This window comes from Oncorhynchus nerka, linkage group LG9a (assembly GCF_034236695.1).
Source record: "Oncorhynchus nerka isolate Pitt River linkage group LG9a, Oner_Uvic_2.0, whole genome shotgun sequence".
Lineage (NCBI taxonomy): Eukaryota > Metazoa > Chordata > Actinopteri > Salmoniformes > Salmonidae > Oncorhynchus > Oncorhynchus nerka.
Genome location: NC_088404.1, coordinates 43,801,736 through 43,824,294, shown reverse-complemented (window position 1 = coordinate 43,824,294; position 22,559 = coordinate 43,801,736). Strand labels below are relative to the sequence as shown.

Here is a 22,559-nt window from a genome sequence, read left to right as displayed (position 1 = left end):
CAAGACAAGCAAGACTGGGTGAGAATAAAGAGGGAACAGATTGAGATGCACTCTCTGCAAGGTCTTGAGCAGCAGCTGAGAGTGATCAGATTTAGTTGAATCGTTAATGATATAGAAAAGCCCTGAATCTTATGGAACAATCAGTTCAATGACAAACATCTCCCTTTGACTCCTGCAGAAGCGTTGAAGGCTGTGGAACCCCTGAGGGTGTTCGTGTTTCCCATCCAGTGTTGGTCTGGAGACTCTGGACCTGGGGGCTCATTAGAACCAGCTGCCACGACGAAGATGGGGATGATCCACAGACAAGTCTGGGAGCTGAGCCATGAGAGCCTGCTCTCCGCCCCAAGAAACTCTGTCAGTATCTCCCTCTGGAGGACTGCTTCAGTCATAAGTAGAGTGGTCTCTCATGTCATGGGAGATACTAGAGAGAAGGCCAGGGACTAAAGGGAAACGCAAAGAAGAAGAGCTAAGTTCATTGTGTTAATATAGCATTAGCATCCTTTTTTTCCCATGTTGCATATAATTTTGTAAAATGTTCCCAGTGTGCTCCATGTAATTTCCCATTATCAGTGTTACATTGTACGCTTAACTTATAATAGGCACATCACAAACAGAACGAGAGTACTTGATATCACATAATACAGTATATCTGTGCACTTCTACTTGAAGTTGACTATATTTTAAACATTAGGATTGATGAGCTTGTTGTTGGAATATTTGTAGGCCTATCTATTACATATGTATTATCAGTATCTTTTAAAAATGAAGATTTCAGAACTGATGCAGTGTTGGATGAATGTAGATAGCAAGGCTGATGGTTGTACTTGATTTAGTATAGTTTACTTTGCCATCAAAATTATTTGTACAGTATGCTCTTGTCAAAATGTACTGAAATCCACTTGGACTTTCATCTGACCTGCTAAAAAAAAAGACAATGTTCCATGTCCGTTTCAGAGGAGTAATTATACATTGGTTTATCCTTACTATAGTACATATACCCCATTAAATCACATCACACACCATATCTCTGGTTTAATCCATTTTAATAAATAAATACAAAAATAAAGAAATCTCATTGAGACCTAGAATTGGATTCAATCCGTAGCGCCTAAAATCAGTGTTATAGCGTGATAATTTAAAGGTGAAATCTGCCATTCAAACAACAAAGGCCACCCCACCACTGATTTGGTAAACAGAGGAGAGATGGGGCTGGAGAAATGTAAGCGCTCTCAAATTCATAGACTGAACTATGGGTGCAAGGACTGACCAGCTCTGAGATTAAAATTATAGTTTTAACCATGTTTGGAGGCTATACAATGTTTGTTTACAAACGAAGAGGTGTAAAAGGTTAAAATATGTATTGTGATGGGGTACAACAGTTGAACTAAGCATTTATAAGTTATATTCTTCAAGAATGAGTGGGTATACCACCAATTTAAAAGTCCAAAAATTGACCTAGCAATCACAAATTGCCGTTTTAAATGCAATGCTTCCGCGGTAAACACTTCATATGTCGGCTCAATCGAAAATTACTTACAAATTTAAACCGTGCTACAACACTGATCTTCTGCGCTACAAATTGAATCCAGCCCTACAGTCATAGTTTAAATCAGGTTCAATGGGCCGACAGACAGACAGACACTTCCCAGGTTAGGTGTGGAGGAGACAGCTAGTTGGCGGAGTGGAATGGAGACCCCCCCCCATCCAATGACAGAAGAGGAAAGGAGACAGGGGAGGTTGAAGTGTCCATATCATGTGAATGTGTGACAGCTGAGGTTAGTGCTCTGTGTCCAACACTACACTCTTCTCTTCCACAACGAGGGGGATAAAAGTATGCCATTAATTCTGCTCTCATACAGTCCTCTGGGGATTCCACTGATGAGAAAGAACACAGCTTTCTGAGGACTCTCGTTCTATAACATTTCTTCTTTGCATAATAGCTAGTTCGCATCTAGATTAGGATTTCTGATTTGATCAAGTGGTATCTCTTAATAGTATGTATAGGTGTACTCTCAGAACCATAGACAGACAGAATACATATATACACAAATCCCCAGGCAAGTCCAACAACAATATGCAGGGACACGGTTTGTTTGTTTAACGGCCCAGAGTACACTGAGGCATATGTGGTAAATAATACAGATTTAAATACAGGGATTTAATGTACAGTATCTGTCATCACTCTCGAGACTGATTCATTCTGTCACACTTAGATACCACAAAAGAATAGTTATTATCACGCACCTGTGGATATGTCCTACGACAAAGAAACTGTTGTCCGACAAAATAAAAGGGTTCAATAGCATTTGTAAGAATAACGATGAAAGATTTTTAAATAAATACATTATACACACAAACAATCTGGAAGACCTGCATTTCCGTAGTCGATATCATATCCATTTTCAAAAGTCTCTTGTATTAAACCCTGTCCAACAATTGTTCACAGATTTTGCTCTCCCTGCATTAGTCAGTTTAGGTCCCAAACCTTACACCTCTCAGATTACCACTGACGTATCCAACCCCCAGCATTAAATGATACCATGCTTCCAGCTACATTGTCAATGACATCAACCCTTTCATCAGTCCGCTAGCTGAGCTAATGTAGACGGGCGGCTGAGGCAGGGAGTATAGCTGTCCCCTCTACAGCATGCATCATCTTCATGCTAGACATTACAATTATAGCACTGTACTAGCAGGCCTCAGAGTGACAACATACCATACACTGAAATGGGCTCAGTTCGAGATAAGCTAGTGCAAAATGAAGAGCTACGATATAAGGGATTTTATAATAGCAATCAATACAAAGCTATATACTATATAGTGATAGTCTAAGAAGACTACACAAAAAGCAGTTAATAAACTTCAGTACATGGCAGCACAAGAAGTTGAGTTATTTTCTCACAAAGGAAGCAGCAGTAGATGCTAAGTATAACGAGGTAAGGGCTACACAGATCTAACAAGAATTGTCTACAAAATGTCTGAGGTCACAGTAAGATAGTTCAGTTCAGGTCGGCTGCAGACTTCTAGTTCAGGTAGGATGCAGACTTCTAGTTCAGGCAGGACCCAGACTGCTCTGGTGTTTTGTGTTGAACTAGATGGATTGGTGACAGGCTCTGGCCTGGTGTGAGGCTGTCTTGAGGGGCCTGAGGACCCCTAGTTTGTGCCCCGTGGCCAGGCTATAAAGTGAGTGAGTGATGTGGGAGGTATAGGGAGGTAAAGCTACAGGTGGCCCCGCCTACAACACGTGGCAGCAGTTGTACTGGGCGAAGGGCAGGAGTTTCTCCTTGGAGGTGGGCTGGATGTTGAAGGACAAGGCCTTCTCACAGAGGGGGAACTGCAGTAGGCGGTCTCGCAAGTTCACGTTCTTCCCTTTCCCAGGATCCAATCTGACTGCAGGGTCGGTCCCCGCCTCTCTGAGCCCAAGAGGGCCCTGTGGTGCAATATGGGATCTCTCCAACTGGAGCTCCTCCGGCATTTCCCCCTCAAACTCTCCTCCAGGCCCACCCACCTTGCGTGTCATCTCCACTCCGTCAGGACCCAGGTCCACACAGTGGTTACGTGGCAGAGAGCGGGGTGAAGCGCTTGGAGTGGAACCCCCACCCTGCACCAGGAGCTTAGGCTTGGACTCTGTGGTGTTGTTGTTGTTTTCAAGCATAGTGTCTTCCTCCCCTTCCATAATGTATGGGGTAGGAGGCTCTCGTTGCCCCCGACAACACTGCACCCGCCCTAGGCGAGACAGGCATGGAGGATGAGCTTTCGGAGTGAGTTGACTATCTACCACTGTCTGAATCAGGTTTTCTAAACCATTGATTGGCTGGTCTGCAGTCGCATGACTACCTAGCCTCAGTGGGTCACATGACATATCCTCTTCCTCCATGGGCTTCTCCTCTGACTCCACTGTACCCTGTTCCTGTCTGGCTGCCACCTGGTCAGACTCCATATCTTTGTTGTGGCTGGAAACCTTGTCCTGCTGTTCCCTGTCCCCCTCCCCCCTCTTTGTGTCCAGTGCTTCCTTCACTGAGGTGCCCAACAGGCCTGTTTCCTCTCCCTGACCTGGCACTACTCTGACTGGGTGCCTCTGTGGAGCCTCTGGAGCTGAGAGCATGGGACTTGACTGTTCTGTAGACCCAGTGGTTGATACCAAGCCTACTATGTGAGGCAGTGCTTGAATATTATGAAGTCCAACATGTGGTTTGATTGCCTCTTCCTCCTCCTCTTCTTCTTCCTCATCCTCTTCACAGATCAGCTGCAGGGCTCCCAGGCTTTTGACCTGCAGGGGTTCATCAGGGGGTGGGGGGTGCAGGGTGAGCCCCGGGCAGGGCCCTGTGCTGTACTCAGGGAAGGGGCTCTCTGTGCGACTTGGCTGTGGCTGGAGCAAAAGGGGCCTGTGGGCCAGGAAGTCCCCAGACTCTGACACCCCTCGGCGGGGACAGCCAGGCAGCAGTCCATGGAGCCCCCTCTGCTCCAGATCCAGAGGCTCAGACAGTGGCCTCCTGTAGAAGAGACAGGGACATTAGTAGTGTTCATGATCCATTAGTGGCCTATTATGTAATGTGACTGTCAGGGACGTGAATAGGTCTTACTGGAGTTGTGGTGGCTCAGCCCATGCGCTGTCGACTTTGGGCATCTCGCTGGGCTGCTCCTGCTTGTCTCTCAGGATGCGCTCCCCCAGCAGGTAATATGTGGCTGTGATGTGGTTGTATCGGTCTGCCTCTAGAGCTCTGGGTACAACACAATGATTGGTATACACTTAAAATAAAATAATTAACTATCAAAATCAACTATATCCATAACGCATATCACCAAGCTCCCTTGCTTGAAAAACTTACAGATCTGTGGCAGGGTACAAAGGAAGAGGATAGAGATTGAGAGAGAGAGAATATGGGAAGGAGAGGGAGATGTAGAGATGTCCTCACTCTTGGATGGCGTCGCGGTCTGCAATGTTGCCACTGGTCATGGCCTGGAGGATGACCTCGTGTTCCTCTGGGGACAGGCTACGGTGGGAGGTGAGGGGGGCGGCACTGTGTCCCGCGGGCGAGGGGTCGACCCCTAGCAGCCATGGGTGGTTCTCGATCTCCTGCAGGGAGGCACGGCTAGATGGATCCCTCTGCAGCATATGGGAGATCAGACTGAGAGAGAGAGAGAGAATTCATCTTCTATGGACCAGATACTATATATAAATATCTCCTTTTGGAACACCGGTACAAGTGAGTGAAGTTCTCATGTACACTGATTCAGTAATTGACAGGCAAAGCACATAACCCCATATATCTGTGATAGGAGAGGGAATGAGATCAAACTGTCTATCTCATAGTTAATCAATATTTATGAGTGCCTGCAGACCTCAGACAGTCTTTAGGTGCACCCATGCAGGGCCCGGCAGATAATTTGCTGAGAAGCATGGCATAGTCTGACTCTTGGCATCATCATGCAGGCTCTGAGACAGGATGGGGACTTTGTATTTCTCTCTTATATGTGTGTGTGCATAGAGGTATGCAAAGTCTGCATCAGACATCTATTTGTTCATGCGACTGTTTTATTGCACTGCAGTGAAAGGCTGAGCGGCCTCTACAAGCTCATTTGAATTACCAGCAGGGGGTGCCACGGCGCCCTCCGTGTCTCATGTATTTATTTATTTAATTTGGCAAGTTAAGTTAAACTTCTTATTTACAATGACGGCCTACCTTGGCCACACCTTAACGACACTGGGCCAATTGTGCGCCACCCTATGGGACTCCCAATCACGGCCGTTTGTGGTATAGCCTGGAATTGAACCAGGGTCTGTAGTGACGCCTCTAGCACTGAGATGCAATGCCTTAGACCACTGCGCCAACTCGGGAGCCCAAGTTGGGAGCTTAGTGTATGTGTATACACTAAGCTCTTTCCATGACATGACTGGCCAGGTGAATCCAGGTGAAAGCTATGATCCCTTATTGATGTCACTTGTTAATTCCACTTCAATCAGTGCAGATGAAGGGGAGGGGACAGGTTAAATAAGGATTTTAAAGCTGCGAGACAAATGGGGCATGGATTGTGTATGAGTGCCATGGTAGTATGTGCCAGGCACACCGGTTTGAGTGTGTAAAGAACTGCAATGCTGCTGGGTTTTTCACACTCAACAGTTTCCTGTCTGTATCAAGAATAGTCCACCACCCAAAGGACATCCAGCCAACTTGACATAACTGTGGGAAGCATTGGAGTCAACATGGGCCAGCATCCCTGTGAAACGCTTTCGACACCTTGTAGTCCATGCCCTGACGATATTTAGGCTGTTCTGAAGGCAAAGGGGGTGCAACTCAATATTAAATCAAATCAAATCAATTTATATAGCCCTTCGTACATCAGCTGATATCTCAAAGTGCTGTACAGAAACCCAGCTTAAAACCCCAAACAGCAAGCAATGCAGGTGTAGAAGCACGGTGTTCCGTGCTTCTATTATATTAGGTGTTCCTAATGTTTTGTCTGTCTGTGTGTGCGTGCGTGTGTCTTTACGTGGTTTAACCATGTAAGACCAGGATCACCAAATCAGCTTATGCACTTATCAGAAATGTTCTATTTGCCCTTAAATCCATATATACTGTTCAAGTACCCATCTTTGAACCTCCAATAATGCTGTTGGTGTTTGGTATATCCTATTCATACAACTACTTAAATATTTATAGAAATTAATTATTTACATACCATCCTAACTGACCCATGCATATCTCACAACACTACTGTAGAGTAAAGCACTAAATACAAATTAAGAGTTGCTTGAGAGAGAGAGAGAGAGAGAGAGAGCGAGAGAGAGAGAGCGAGAGAGAGCAACAGAGGAGAGAGAAATAAATGGGCAACGAGAGAGAGAAAATGAAAGAGATGAAGGGTGGGGAGAGGAGGTCTCTGCTTTCGTTCAGTTGATTGTTGCCCGCAGGACTAAACTGTTTAGCAAGAAATCATCTTCCCATTAAAGGAGCTTTCATCAGGGCCCTGGTCATGTGGCCCATGTTCTATGTTTGGAACTGTTCTTGAGCCAGTCATCCAGATGTCTGAGGCAGAGTCATCTGCTTCGGAACTACAACATCTGCCAGGTCTCTGGTCTGAGGTTCATGGGCTGCAGGGGTGTTCTTCAGTCTCAACCACAAATAGCACTGGTACCAAGGGGCTCAGCTAACACAACTTTTAAAACAAATACAGCTTTGTCAAGATTGATCTTTAATATATACCAGAGCTGGGGTGAGATCTGAGGTCCGATATGGAATGGACTAGGTATGCAGTGATTGATCGCACCCATGCCAATCCAATACAGCATGGGTTGCAGCCAACTCACTCAATTTCCTATAATGCCTGACATGAACTTTCCCTTTAGTCAGCTCTTTATTCTACCCACTGGTTGGCTTGCCCCCTCAAATCAACACTCAGTATTGTATTCCCTATTCAGGGATTGGCTTGCCCCCATTGACAAAAACAGCCAATGATCACAGGGTACACTGTGTCTAGAAGTCTGTTTGTACAAGGTTGTCAGATAGGTGTGAGGTTTAGAGTTTGGTCGATAGGAGACACTGGTTTATCATTTCTGGGCATGATCTAGGGCAGTGTAGGCTGGGGCAGTGTAGGCTAAGGCAGTGTAGGCTGGGGAAGTGTAGGCTGGGGCAGTGTAGACTGGGGCCGGGCAGGCCAGGGCAGTGTAGGCTGGGGCAGTATAGGCTGGGGCAGTGTAGGCTGGGGCAGTGTAGGCTGGGGCCGGGCAGGCTAAGGCAGTGTAGGCTGGGGCAGTGTAGGCTAGGGCAGTGTAGACTGGGGCCGGGCAGGCTAAGGCAGTGTAGGCTGGGGCAGTGTAGGCTGGGGCAGGGCAGGCTAAGGCAGTGTAGGCTGGGGCAGTGTAGGCTGGGGCAGTGTAGGCTGGGGCCGGGCAGGCTGAGGCAGTGTAGGCTGGGGCAGTGTAGGCTGGGGCCGGGCAGGCTAGGGCAGTGTAGGCTGGGGCAGTGTAGGCTGGGGTAGGACAGGTTGGGGTAGGACAATTTGGCGCATTGTATTCATAAACACGGAGAGCTGACAACTGACTGGCATCATGATTATTGTGTGTATTTTTGTCATATAACCACAGTATCTGACCGAATAATAAAACCATATGACATATTCTTACTGTGTTAAGGTCAATGCGTGGATGTGTGAGAGAGAGAGCTGGGGGCCTATCTCTGTAGGTGATGGGTGGTACTCACTCTTTGCAGTCTGAGGACACATGGGCTGGGACGGTGTAGTGACAGTCCATGATCATGGTGAGCGTCTCACTGTCATTGGTCTCCTGGAAAGGGGGCTGTCCACACACCAGCATGTACAGGATCACCCCCAATGACCAGATATCTGTAACACAAACACCATGCATACAGTCATCATATGATACAATACAGAAACACCCTGTCACACTTGAGTAAAGTGAGTACGCACACACATACTATATGATCACTAGGGCCTAGAGATTTGTATGGTCAGGTCACAAGATCATGAAAACATAATTTTCCTAACAGAAAACAAGCACTCAAACAAACCAATAAACAACCATCTACAGTATAACTTGTTCCTCAATAGGCTGGTTTCAGTAGCTGAAGTATATGATGTTGTTTACAGAGCCAGGCATTTGTCCCAGACAGCTGTGTGAGTACATAACTCTCCCTCCTCCAGGCAGACTGGGTCTGGAGTCTGAAACCTGGAGCGAGCAGACAGGCCTTGAGACACTCATTGTCAACCTCTCACCCACACTGAAAGTTGCCCTATGATTGCTTGCCCTGAAAGACAGAGAGGCAACCTCTCACCCACACTGACACAGGCCCTGCTCAGAGCCTTCTATTTGTCTCTGCTCTTATTGAGTGACATTCTTCAGCGTGCACGGTGCACACCCTTCCTGTCTCCTCCCCTCTCCCCTTCCTCAGGGCCAGAGTAACGCAAGGTCTCTGGAAGCGCTTTCAGAACATCCTGCACCCAGAACAACTCAGAACAGTGTGTGACCTGTCACAAGTAGAGAGCAGCTGTGGAACATGGGGGCTGGCCACAGAGAACTAATCTTTTTCGGGATGGTTCCATTCCAAGATATCTCTCCAGGAAAATAAACCTCCCTCCTTCTCAGTCATGTGCATAGAGAAAGGAGCACTGGAGAGAGTACGTGAGAGAGATGGCGAATCGAATATGTAACCCAATTCCCTGAAAAGGGGCTGATTCAAATACCATACATACAGACAATCTTTATTTGCATGTTGTTTATTAACCTTTATTTAACCGGGCAAGTCAAGGGCCTCCCGGGTGGCGCAGTGGTTAAGGGCGCTGTACTGCAGCGCCAGCTGTGCCACCAGAGACTCTGGGTTTGCGCTCAGGCTCTGTCGTAACCGGCCGCGACCGGGAGGTCTGTGGGTCGACGCACAATTGGCCTAGCGTCGTCCGGGTTGGGGGGGTTTGGCCGGTAAGGAAATCCTTGTCTCATTGCGCACCAGCGACTCCTGTGGCGGGCCGGGCGCAGTGCGCGCTAACCAAGGTTGCCAGGTGCACAGTGTTTCCTCCGACACATTGGTACGGCTGGCTTCCGGGTTGGATGGCGCTGTGTTAAGAAGCAGTGCGGCTTGGTTGGGTTGTGTATCGGAGGACGCATGACTTTCAACCTTCATCTCTCCCGAGCCCGTACGGGAGTTGTAGCGATGAAACAAGATAGTAGCTACTAAAACAATTGGATCCCACGAAATTGGAGAGAAAAAAAAGGGTAAAATTCAACAACAAAAAATACAACAAAAAAAAACTGGGCAAGTCAGGTAAGAAAAAAATCGTATTTAAAATGACGGCCTCTTACCCAGAGTGAGTTACAATTAGAGTATCCATCTCTCTGGGATAGGCGGGACGCTTGCGTCCCACTTGGCCAATAGCCAGGGAAAATGTAGAGCGCCAAATTCAAATAAAATACTATAAAAATCAAACTTTCTTTAAATCACACATGTAAGATACCAAAGTAAGTTACACTCGTTGTGAATCCAGCCAACATGTCAGATTTCAAAAAGGCTTTTCGGCGAAAGCGTAAGATGCTATTATCTGATGATAGCACAACAGTAAACAAAGAGAGTAGCATATTTGAACGCTGCAGGAGCAACACAAAACACAGAAATAAAATATAAATCATGCCTTGCCTTTGACGAGCGTATTTTGTTTGCACTCCAATATGTCCCATAAATATCAAAATTGGTCCTTTTGTTCGATTAATTCCGTCGATATATATCCAAAATGTCCATTTATTTGGCGCGTTTAATCCAGAAAAACACAGCTTCCAACTTGCACAACGTCACTACAAAATATCTCAAAAGTTACCTGTAAACTTTGCCAAAACATTTCAAACTACTTTTGTAATACAATGTTAGGTATTTTTAAACGTTAATAATCGATCAAATTGAATACGGGACAATCTGTGTTCAATACAGAAAGACTACAAACTCACGCTACTTTTCAAGTCATGCTCCTCTCTCAAAAAGTACACTTCAAATGACACTGATTCAAGATGGCCGTACTTCTTCATTACACAAAGGAATAACCTCAACCAATTTCTAAAGACTGTTGACATCCAGTGGAAGTGGTAGGAACTGGAAACAAGTCACTTAGAAATCTAGTTTCCCAATGAAATCTCATTGAATAGACAGTGACTTAAAACAAAAACATCTGAATGTTTTGTCCTCGGGGTTTTGCCTGCTACTTAAGTTCTGTTATACTCCCAGACATGATTCAAACAGTTTTATAAACTTCAGAGTGTTTTCTATCCAAATCTACTAATAATAGCATATCTTATATTCTGGGGATGAGTATCAGGAAGTTGAAATTGGGCATGCTATTTATCCAAAAGTGAAAATGCTGCCCCCTATCCCTAAATAGTTCCCCCTCTCTTCCATATACATACAATACCCCTTACTGACAAAGCAAAAGCATTTTTTTAGAACATTTAGCAAATGTATATATTTTTTTTTAAGATGGAAAAATCACATTTACATAAGTATTCATACCTTTCACTCAGTACTTTGTTGAAGCACCTTTGGCAGCGATTACTGCCTCAAGTCTTCTTGGGTATGACGCTACAAGCTTCGCACACCTGTATCTGGGGAGTTTATGCCATTTTTCTCTGCAGATCCTCTCAAGCTCTGTCAGGTTGGATGGGGAGCTATTTTCAGATCTCTCCAGAAATGTTCAATCAGGTTCAAGTCCGGGCTCTGGCTGGGCCACTCAAGGACATTCAGAGACTTGTCCCGAAGCCACTCCTGCGTTGTCTTGGCTGTCTGCTTGGGGTTGTTGCCCTGTTGGAAGGTAAAACCTTCGCACCAGTCTGGGGTCTGGAGCGCTCTGGAGCAGGTTATCATCAAGGAGCTCTCTGTACTTTGATCCGCTTATCTTTCCCTCAATCCTGACTAGTCTCTCAGTCCCTACCACCGAAGAAAAATCCCCATAGCATGATGCTGCCACCACCATGCTTCACCGTAGGGATGGTGCCAGGTTTCCTCCAGATGTGACGCTTGGCATTCAAGAATGATGGAGGCCACTGTATTCTTGGGACCTTCAATGCTGCAGAAATGTTTTGTACCCTTCCCCATATCTGGAATTATAGACCATTCCTCTTTACAAAACTGTTTCAATTCAGCAATATTTTTGGGATGTCTGGTGTAAACCGCTCTCAAAATCTGTTTGAGGTCAAGACTCTGACTGGGCCACTCCAGAAGGTGTATTTTCTTCTGTTGAAGCCATTCTGTTGTTGATTTAGTTCTGTGTTTTGGGTGGTTGTCCTGTTGCATCACCCAACTTCTGTTGAGCTTCAATTGGCGGACAGATAGCCTTACGTTCTCCTGCAAAATGTCTTGATAAACTTGGGAATTCATTTTTCCGTCAATGATAGCACACTGTCCAGGCCCTGAGGCAGCCAAGCAGCCCCAAACCATGATGCTCCATCCACCATACTTTACAGTTGGGGTGAGGTTTTGATGTTAGTGTGCTGTGCTTTTTTTCTCCTCACATAGTGTTGTGTGTTCCTTCCAAACAACTCAACTGTAGTTTCATCTGTCTACAGAATATTTTGCCAGAAGCGCTGTGGAACATCCAGGTGCTCTCTTGCAAATTTCAGACGTGCAGCATAGTTTTTTTTTGGACAGCAGTAGCATCGTCTGTGGTGTCCTCCCATGAACACCATTCTTGTTTAATGTTTAGCATATTGTAGACTCATCAACAGTGATGATGTTAGCATGTTCCAGAGATTTCTGTAAGTCTTTAGCTGACACACTAGGATTATTCTTAACATTGAGCATTCTGCGCTGTGCTCTTGCAGTCATATTTGCAGGATGGCCACTCCTAGGGAGAGTAGCAACAGTGCTGAACTTTCTCCATTTATAGACAATTTGTCTTCCTGTGGACTGATGAACATCAAGGCTTTTAGAGATACTTTTGTAACCCTTTCCAGCTTTATGCAAGTCAACAATTCTTAATCTTCGGTCTTCTTGGATCTCTTTTGTTCGAGGTATGGTTCACATCAGGCACTGCTTCTTGTGAATATCAAACTCAAATTGTGTGTGTTTCTTTTATAGAAAATAATTTTGTCAGAAAGTTGTTTTCATTGCAAGTTAAAGCGTACCGTCAGCTAGCTAGCTTACGCTAGCTGGCTGACTCGCTAGCTAACGTTACGTGATCTGTGTAGTACTATTATTCAGATCTCAGAAAGCCATTTGCATTGCTAGTTTTAGCCTAATGTTAGCTATGAAAAATACATTTTAATTTTAATTGATTCAGTGTTTACCAGAGACGGTAATGTGAAGAACATGACCTGCAACAATGTCAGTTAAGGATATAGGCCAAGGACTAGATAGTGTATTTTTTATACCACTTTCAACACTTTAACATAGGTTGTATACTACACTATCTTAGGTTGTATACTACACTATCTGTTTAGCACATGGCCTCATGTGAATCCTTAAAAAGATGGGTGGGGCTAAGGCTTAAGAGGGTATGAACGATGCTGAATGGGTGTAGACAAAGAAGAGTAGGTATACCAAAACATTCAAGGACATTCTCTCAAAAGTGGGGTTACAAGTTTATCAACTTTCAAAGCTGAATTACTTTCCCATTGTTCTTCAACTGCAGTGTATTATATACAATTTTCTAGCTCTGAGTCTTTGCTTTCATCCAATGTAAAAAACACAATTTCAAATTTTGCTACATAAGACCGAATCGAGCCGGTCGGGCACATGTAGAAAACAATGTAGTTCATTGTACATTGTTCCAGAGAAGAGGAGTGCGTGCTGGTCTAAGCAGAGACATTCCCCTGACTGACAGTCAGACGACTCAGCCTGAACAGAACAGCCTCATGGGACAGGACAGTGGGCGTCATCACAGCTGCATGCTGGGACAGAGGAGATTATGATGCCTGCTGAGTGCATGTTACCATTGTCCCAGAGGGCTCTTGACAATGAAAACAATAACCCTCACTCTCTTTCTGCCTCGTTACCATATCTATCCCACATATATAAACATTCACACAGAAATACTCTCATGAACGCGCGCACACACACACACAGACACACACACACAACCCTCTCCACCTCAGTTATACAACGGCAGCAAATTCAAAATGCGACGCTCCCTCTCTCAATCCACTGGGGATTTCCACATATTCTTACCACACATTAGATCTGACAGATCTGCAGTGCTGCACTCAAAACACACATCACTCACTGCTAAACAAGCACAAACACTGTCTTCGCCCTTTACCCTGTCAAAAGCACAATTATCGTCATCACTCGTCTCTGAGCCCAGGGAAAGTAAACAGAAGTTGAAAAGTGAAAATCATCCATGAGCACCGAGCATTCGATCGTAAAGCAAATAACCTTTCCTTGGCTGAGCTGCCATATTTAATCAAGCTCAGTCCAATAAATGGTATGTATGTGTTCCCACTACGTAACATATTAACTGGAGTTAGCCTTTTCTCTGCTGATGACTCCTGAACACTGAGATACATGCACATAATAATGTGTGTTCAAAGGGTAGAACATGAATAGCTGGCCTTTTTAAGTTAGGGTTCATCTAATGACATCTGACAGCCAGAATGCCCCATGGCACTGATTGCTGTATGAGGGCAAAGGTTACCCATGTGGAATCCCTGTGATTATTCTCCTGATCTGTTCTCTTCCTGCAATCTCGATCTATAAACAGTGGGGTCAGAAATTATTGACACCGTTGATAAAGATGAGCAAAAATGACTGTATAAAATAAATCATTCAAATACTGCTAACATTTGGTTCCATGGAAGTTGGTTTCACAAAAAAAAATAAAGAAGCCATACGTTTCCTGACCGGTAAAACATAACCTTTTTCAAACATTCTGAGAACAGAAGTGAAAATGTTGCCTATTCTGGACATTTTTATTTTTAGGTTGCAGGGTGGATTTGAGAACGTTTTTTTCTCTGGTTGCTTGAACATTTTCCTGGTAGGTTTTATTAATAAATGCTCTGAGAAGGAAATTATCATTTATTTGGAGGTTTTTGAATAACTTCCTTACAACTTTCAGTGATTATTTTTTATTTATGTTTACCTATACAGACTTTTGATGACACTGCTAGCTTATTTTGGGTTAACTTTTTTGGGATTCCAAGCACAGATAGAACACATGAAAATGTATTTCCTCAGGCACCATGCAAACACTTTTCTTATTATTACACGGCATCAAAGAGATTCAAAACTATAATCTTCTGTTCTTTATCCATGGAATTAGTCCACTGTGCCACCAAGATGGAGCTTAAATGCATTGTTTGTTTGTTTTTCCGCATACAAAGCTGTTCATTTTAGTCTATTCAAACAGACCCTATTTCAAACAAAACAAGCACTCATTAATATCAGGTGTGGCCAATTAGTGGGGGCGGCCAACACACCTGAACACACTTAAGTAAGATGGCACCGAAGAGGATGGCTGACGTTTTACATGCCCGTAACCAATTGTGCTATTTAAAAAAAAAAAAATTTAGTCGTTTGTAACTTATTTTGTTTAAACTTATTTTGTACGTAATGTTGCTGCTACCGTCTTTATGACCGAAAATAACTTCTGGACTTCTGGACAGAACTGGGATTTACTCACCAGGAACTAGAAGAAGCTTTTCCGTTAACGAGTCCGATGAGAAAGATATACTGCTCTCCCGGGAACAGGCCCAGATCCCCATCATTTGCGTGAAGAAAAGACGGAGGAGAAGAGGACGCAGAATGGGCTGCCTTTTGAGAATCTGTAGGCCAGCGAGTAAACTCCCACTGCCATCAATTCTACTGCTCACATGCAATCATTGAAAATAAAATTGATGACCTACGATAATCCTACCAACGGGACATTAACCTGTTGCTTCTACTCGGGACGCTTGCGTCCCAACTAGAGCTCTGGAAATGCAAATGCGCTACGCTAAATGCTAATAGTATTAGTTAAAACTCAAAAGTTCATTAAAATACACATGCAGGGTATCGAATTAAAGCTACACTCGTTGTGAATCCAGGCAACAAGTCAGATTTTTAAAATGCTTTTCGGCGAAAGCATGAGAAGCTATTATCTGATAGCATGCAACACCCCAAAAGACCCACAGGGGACGTAAACAAAATAATTAGCATTTCGGCGTTACACAAACCGCACAATAAAATAGAAAACATTCATTACCTTTCACCATCTTCTTTGTTGGCACTCCTAGATGTCCCATAAACACTATTTGGGTCTTTATTTCGATTAAATCGGTCCATATAAAGCCTAGATATCGTTATATGTAGACTGTGTGATAAACGAAAAAAACATCGTTTCAAAACGTAACGTCATTTTTTAAAATTCAAAAAGTCGACGATAAACTTTCACAAAACACTTCGAAATACGTTTGTAATGCAACTTTAGGTATTAGTAAACATTAATAAGCGATAAAATTCATCAGGAGGCGATGTAAAGATCATTAGCTGTCCGTCTGGAAAAATGTCCGGCTAGAAACTCAACGAAAATATCCGGTCCTAGACCGGAGGAGATACGGTGTCCTGTATGTGTTTGACCAAGAAAAAACTCGAAGGGAAATGACAAGACTCTAGACACCGTGTGGAAGCTGTAGGTACTGCAACCTCAGTCAATTAATTGTGGTTCACGTTTATCAATGGGTTCAAGTAGCGCATGGATATATTTTCCCATTTTCAGTGATCAGTTTTTCCTGTGCTTTTCGATGTAAATGCCGTTCTGGTAAAGCCACAGCAGTGATTTAACCAGTTTTTTAAACGTCTGAGTGTTTTCTATCCACACAGACTAAGCAAATGCATATACTATATTCCTGGCATGAGTAGCAGGGCGCTGAAAAGTTGCGCGATTTTTAACAGAATGTTCAAAAAAGTAGAGGGTCGACTTAAGAGGTTAAGAACTGTAATATCTTATGTTTCACCGAGTCGTGGCTGAACGACAACACAGATAATATAGTGCTGGAGGGATTTTCAATGCCCCGGCAGATCAGAGAAGCTACGTCTGGTAAGATGAGGGGTGGGGTGTGTATTTTTGTCAATAACAGCTGGTGCGCAATGTTTAATATTAAAGAAGTCTACAGGTATTTCTCGCCTGAGGTTGAGTACCTTATGATAAGCTGTAGACCACATTACCTACCAAGAGAGTTACCTATATTATCTATATTATTCGTAGCCATCTATTTAGCACCACCGACCGATTCTGGCACGAAGACCGCACCCAACCAATTCTATAAGCCAATAAGCAAACAAGAAAAATCTCACTCAGAAGTGGCGCTCCTAGAGGCGGAGAACTTTAATGCAGGCAAACTTAAATCAGTTTTACCACCATGTCACATGTGCAACCAGAGGAAAAAAAAAACTCTAAACCACCTGTACTCCACACACAAAGATGCATTCAAAGCTCTTCCCTGCCCTCTATTTGGCCAATCTGACCATAATTCTATCCTCCTGATTCCTGCTTACAAACAAAAACTAAAGCAGGAATTACCAGTGACTCGCTCAATACTGATGACGCGGATGCTAAGCTACAGGACTGTTTGCTAGCACAGACTGGAATATGTTCCGGCATTGAGGATTATACCACCTCAGTCATCGGCTTCATCAATAAGTGCATTGACGGCATCGACCCCAAAGTGACCATACGTACATATCCCTACTTTAAGCCATGGATAACAGGCAAAAGTCACATTGAGCTAAAAGGCTAGAGCTGCTGCTTTCAAGAAGTGGGACACTAATCCGGATGCCAATAAGATATTCTGCTATGCCCTCAGACGAACCATCAAACAAGCAAAGTGTCAATACAGGATCAAGATTGTATCCTACTACACTGGCTCTGACGCTCGCCGGATGTGGCAGGGCTTGAAAACTATTACTGACTAAAGAGGGAAACCCAGACGCGAGCTGCCCAGTGACGCAACCCTACCAGATGAGCTAAATGCCTTTTATGATTGCTTCTAGGCAAGCAAAACTGAAACATGGAAGAGAGCACCAGCTGTTCTGGATGGCTGTGATAATGCTCTCGGTAGTGAGCAAGACCTTTTAAACAGGTCAACATTCACAAAGCCGGCAGGCCAGATGGATTACCAGGACGTGTACCCAAAGCATGCGCGGACCAACTGACAAGTATCTTCACTGACATTTTCTCTCCCTGACTGAGTCTGTAATAGCTACATGTTTCAAGCAGACCACCATAGTCCCTGTGCCCAAGGAAGCGAAGGTAACGTGCCTAAATGCTTACCGCCCCGTAGCACTCACATCAGTAACGATGAAGTGCTTTGAAAGGCGGGTCATGGCTAACCTCAACAGCATCCTCCCGGATACCCTAGACCCACTCCAATTCGCATACTGCCCCAACTGTTAGAGGAAATTATAGTTTAGATGATTAATTATGTATACATTATTGATTAGAACCATTTATTCTAATACTATTATGTTATGATTTGAAAAGTATGAGTTTTTGGTTGAGCTGTTACTGAAAATGTAAGCAGAACGAATTAATTGTCTGTGCCTCCTGGGAGTTTAAGGAGGAGGGATAAGATAGTTTTTCAAACAGATAAGAATGTTTTGGTTGGATTCCATTAGTGGAGAGAAGTATATCTTTTAGACAGGTTGGAATGTAGTTTATGAGGGGAGTAAAAAATCTCTAGGACTGAATACTACGCCATTGTAAGGCTGGGAGAGGGTGTGAAACTGATGACGTCATTTTATGTTCTCTTTCTTTAAAATGTAATGTTCTTTGTATTTTGGGTCAGTACTCATCAAGAATAAATGCTGAACTTGTTTTTAAGACTGGTCTCTTGCTAATTCATGCAAATGATAAACTTACAACTTATTATGAATTAGAAATGAGTGTGAATTGAATTGGTTTTGGCAACAAAACATAACGGAATTTAGAATTCCTCTATCACCAACAGATCCACAGATGACGCAATCTCAATCGCACTCCACACTGCCCTTTCCCACCTAGACAAAAGGAACACCTATGTGAGAATGATGTTCATTGACTAAAGCTCAGCATTTAACACCATAGTGCCCATGAAGTTCATCACTAAGCTAAGGACCCTGGGGCTAAACACCTCCCTCTGCAACTGGATCCTGGACTTCCTGATGGACCACCCTCAGGTGGTAAGGGTAGGCAGCAACACATCTGCCAAGCTGGTCCTCAACACTGGGGCCCATCTGGGGTGTGTACTTAGTCCCCTCCTGTACTCCCTGTTCACCCACGACTGCGTGGCCAAACACAACTCCAACACCATCATTATGTTTGCTGACGACAACAGTGGTAGGCCTGATCACCGACAACAATGAGACAGCTTATAGGGGGAGGTCTGAGAACTGGCAGTGTGGTGTTAGGACAACAACCTCTCCCTCAATGTGAGCAAGACAAAGGAGCTGATCGTGGACTACAGGAAAGGCGGGCCGAACAGCCCCCATTAACATCGACGGGGCTGTGGTGGAGCGGGTCGAGTGTCCACATCACCAACAAACTATATCATGGTCCAAACACACCAAGACAGTCGTGAAGAGGGCACGACAAAACTTTTTCCCACTCAGGAGACTGAAAAGAATTTGCATGGGTCCCCAGATCCTCAAAGTTCTACAGCTACACCATCGAACACATCCAGACCGGTTGTATTACCGCCTGGTATGGCAACTGCTTGGCATCTGACCGTAAGGCGCTACAGAGGGTAATGCATACGGCCCAGTACATCCCTGAGGCCAACCTTCCTGCCATCCAGGACCAAAATACTAGGCGTGTCAGAGGAAAGCCCAAAACTTGTCAGAGACTTCAGTCACCCAAGTCATAGACTGTTTTCTCTGCTACCGCACGGCAAGAGGTACCAGAGCGCCAAGTATAGGATTAAAAGGCTCCTCAACACCTTCTACCCCCAAGCCATAAAACTGCTGAACAATTAATCAAATGGCCACCAGACTATTACATGACCCACCCCCCCAAACATTTATTTTGTACACTGCTGCTACTCGCTATTTGCATATAATTGTCGGATTAGGATAGAAAATACTCTAAAGTTTCCAAAACTGTCAAAATATTATCTGTGAGTATAACAGAACTGATATTGCAGGCAAAAACCTGAGGAAAATCCAACCCGGAAGTGTTGTTTTTCCTGAAAGCTCTCTGTTCCATAGCCTGCCTACGCTCCATTTAAAGGGATATCAACCAGATTCCTTTTCCTATGGCTTCCCCATGGTGTGAACAGTCTTTAGACATAGTTTCAGGCTTTTATTTTGAAAAATGAGCGAGAAAGATCACATCGCGCATTGTATGGCTGGGTGCCAGCAGCGTTTTGCATGCGCACCAGCTTGGAGCAGACACTTCTCTCTCTCTCCTATTGAAAAAGGTACAGTCCCGGTTGAAATATTATCGATTATATATTGTAAAAACAACCTGAGGATTGATTATAAAAAACGTTTGACATGTTTCTACGAACATTACGGATACTATTTGGAATTTTCGTCTGCGATGTCATGACCGCTCGAGCCTGTGGATTACTGAACATAACGCGCCAACCAAATGGAGGTATTTTGGATATAAAAATCATCTTTATCAAAGGTAAGCGATTTAATTTATTGCTTTTCTGACTTTCGTGACCAATCTACTTGGCTGCTAGCTGTTTGTAATATTTTGCCTACTGAGAGCGATCTCCTTAAATAAACGCTTGGTATGCTTTCGCCAAAAAGCTTTATTGAAATCTGACACGCCAGGTGGATTTACAACATGCTAAGCTGTGTTTTGCTATATTGCACTTGTGATTTCATGAAAACTTAATATTTTTCGTAATTTAATTTGAATTTGGAGCTCTGCAATTCAGCGGATGTTGACGAAAATGATCCCGCTAACGGGATGGGTGCATCAAGAAGTTTAACAAGACGTAGGCATCTCACTTTTTCGAGATGCCTACAAGGCCCTCCCCTGCCCTCCCTTCGGCAAATTAGATCACAACTCCATTTGGTCCTCCCTTCCTATATGGCAGAAACTCAAAACAGGAAGTACTTGTGCTAAGGACTATTCAACGCTGGTCTGTTCAATCGGAATCCACTTCCGCTTCAAGATGGTTTTGATCACACGGACTGGGATATGTTCCGGATAGCCTCTGAGAATAACAATGACGTATACACGGACAAGGTGACTGAGTTCATCAGGAAGTGCATAGGGAATGTTGTTCCCACGGTGACTATTAAAACCTACCCAAACCTGAAACAGTGAATAGATGACAGCATTCGCTCAAAACTATAAGCGTGAACCACTGCATTTAACCATTGCAAGGTGACTTGGAATATGGTTGAATACAAACATTGTAGTTATTGCCTCAGTAAGCCAATCAAACAGGAAAAACGTCAGTACAGAGACAAAGTTGAATCGCAATTCAACGGCTTAGACACAAGATGTATGTGGCAGGGTCTACAGACAATCACGGATTACAAAGGGAAAACCAGCCACGTCAGACACCGACGTCTTGCTCCCAGACAAGCTAAACACCTACTTCGCCCTCTTTGAGGATAACACATTGCCACCGACGCGGCCCGCTCCCAAGGACTGTGGGCTCTCGTTCTCCGTGGCCGACTTGAGCAAGATATTTAAGCGTGTTAACCCTTGCAAGGCTGCCGGCCCATGCGGCATCCCTAGCCGCATCCTCAGAGCATACACAGACCAGCTGGCTGGAGTGTTTACGGACATATTCAATCTCTCCCTATCCCAGTCTGCTGTCCCAACTTGCTTCAAGATGTCCACCACTGTTCCTGTACCCAAGAAAGCAAAGGTAACTGAACTAAATGACTATCGCCCCGTAGCACTCACTTCTGTCATCATGAAGTGCTTTGAGAGGCTAGTTAAGGATCATATCACCTCTACCTTACCTGACACCCAAGACCTACTTCAATTTGCTTACTAACCCCAATACTGTAGAGCCACAGACGATGCCATCGCACAACACCACTGCCTTATCCCAGCTGGACAAAAGGAATACCTACAACAGAATGCTGCTCATTGACTATAGCTCCAAAACCATGGTATCCTCTAAGCTCATCATTAAGCTCAGGGCCCTGGGTCTGAACCCTGTCCAGTGCAACTGGGTCCTGGACTTCTTGACAGACCACCCCCAGGTGGTGAAGGTAGGAAACAACACCTCCACGTCACTGATCCTCAACACAGGGGCCCCACAAGGGTGTGTACTCAGCCCTCTCCTGTACTTCCTGTTCACCCATGACTGCGTGGCCACGCATGCCTACAACTCAATCATCAAGTTCGACACAAAAGTAGTAGGCCTGATTACCAACAATGACGAGAGCCTACATGGAGGAGGCGAGGGCCCTGGCGGAGTGGTGCCAGGAAAATAACCCTCAACGAAATGAAGGAACTGATCCTGGACTTCAGGAAACAGCAGAGGGAATACGCTCCTATCCACATCCACATCAACGGGACCGCAGTGGAGAAGGTGGAAAGTTCCTCGGCGTACACATCACTGACAATCTGAAATGGTCCACCACACAGACGGTGTGGTTAAGAGGGTGCAACAGAGCCTCTTCAACCTCAGGAGGCTTAAGAAATTTGGCTTGGCCCCTAAGACCATCACAAACCTTTGAAGATGTATCACCTCTTGGTACGGCAACTCTCCAGAGGGTGGTGCAGTCTGCCCAACGTATGACCGGGGTCACATTGCCTGCCCTCCAGGACACCTACAGCACCTGATGTTACAGGAAGGCCAAAAAGATCATCAAGAACATCAACCACTCGAGCCATGGCCTGTTCACCCTGTTATCATCCAGAAGGCGAGGTCAGTACAGGTTCATCAAAGCTGGGACGAGAGACTGAAAAACAGCTTCTATCTCAAGGCCATTAGACTGTTAAATAGCCATCACTAGTCAGCTACCACCCAGTTACTCAACCCTGCACTTTAGAGGTTGGTGCCCTATATACATAGACATGGAATCACTGGCCATTTTAATAATGGAACACTAGTCACTTTAATTTATGTTTCCATACTGCTTTACTCATGTGTTTATTCTGTATTTTAGTCAATGCCACTCCGACATTGCTCCTCCTAA

At 44.5% G+C, this 22,559-nt stretch overlaps 1 protein-coding gene across 2 annotated transcripts in view; it reads right to left on the bottom strand.

Annotated features, from left to right (window-relative positions):
* Positions 1-1,026: 1,026 nt before the first annotated feature.
* Positions 1,027-22,559, bottom strand: part of snrkb (SNF related kinase b) — a 40,633-nt gene continuing 19,100 nt past the window's right edge. For both annotated transcript variants that reach the window (XM_065022630.1, XM_029668271.2), the window contains 4 exons: positions 8,199-8,340; positions 4,917-5,129; positions 4,584-4,721; positions 1,027-4,493 (listed from right to left, as the gene is read on the bottom strand). In XM_065022630.1, the coding sequence (XP_064878702.1) occupies positions 3,236-4,493; positions 4,584-4,721; positions 4,917-5,129; positions 8,199-8,340 (1,751 nt within the window). In that variant the 3' untranslated portion in view covers positions 1,027-3,235. The remainder of the gene's footprint in view (positions 4,494-4,583; positions 4,722-4,916; positions 5,130-8,198; positions 8,341-22,559) is intronic.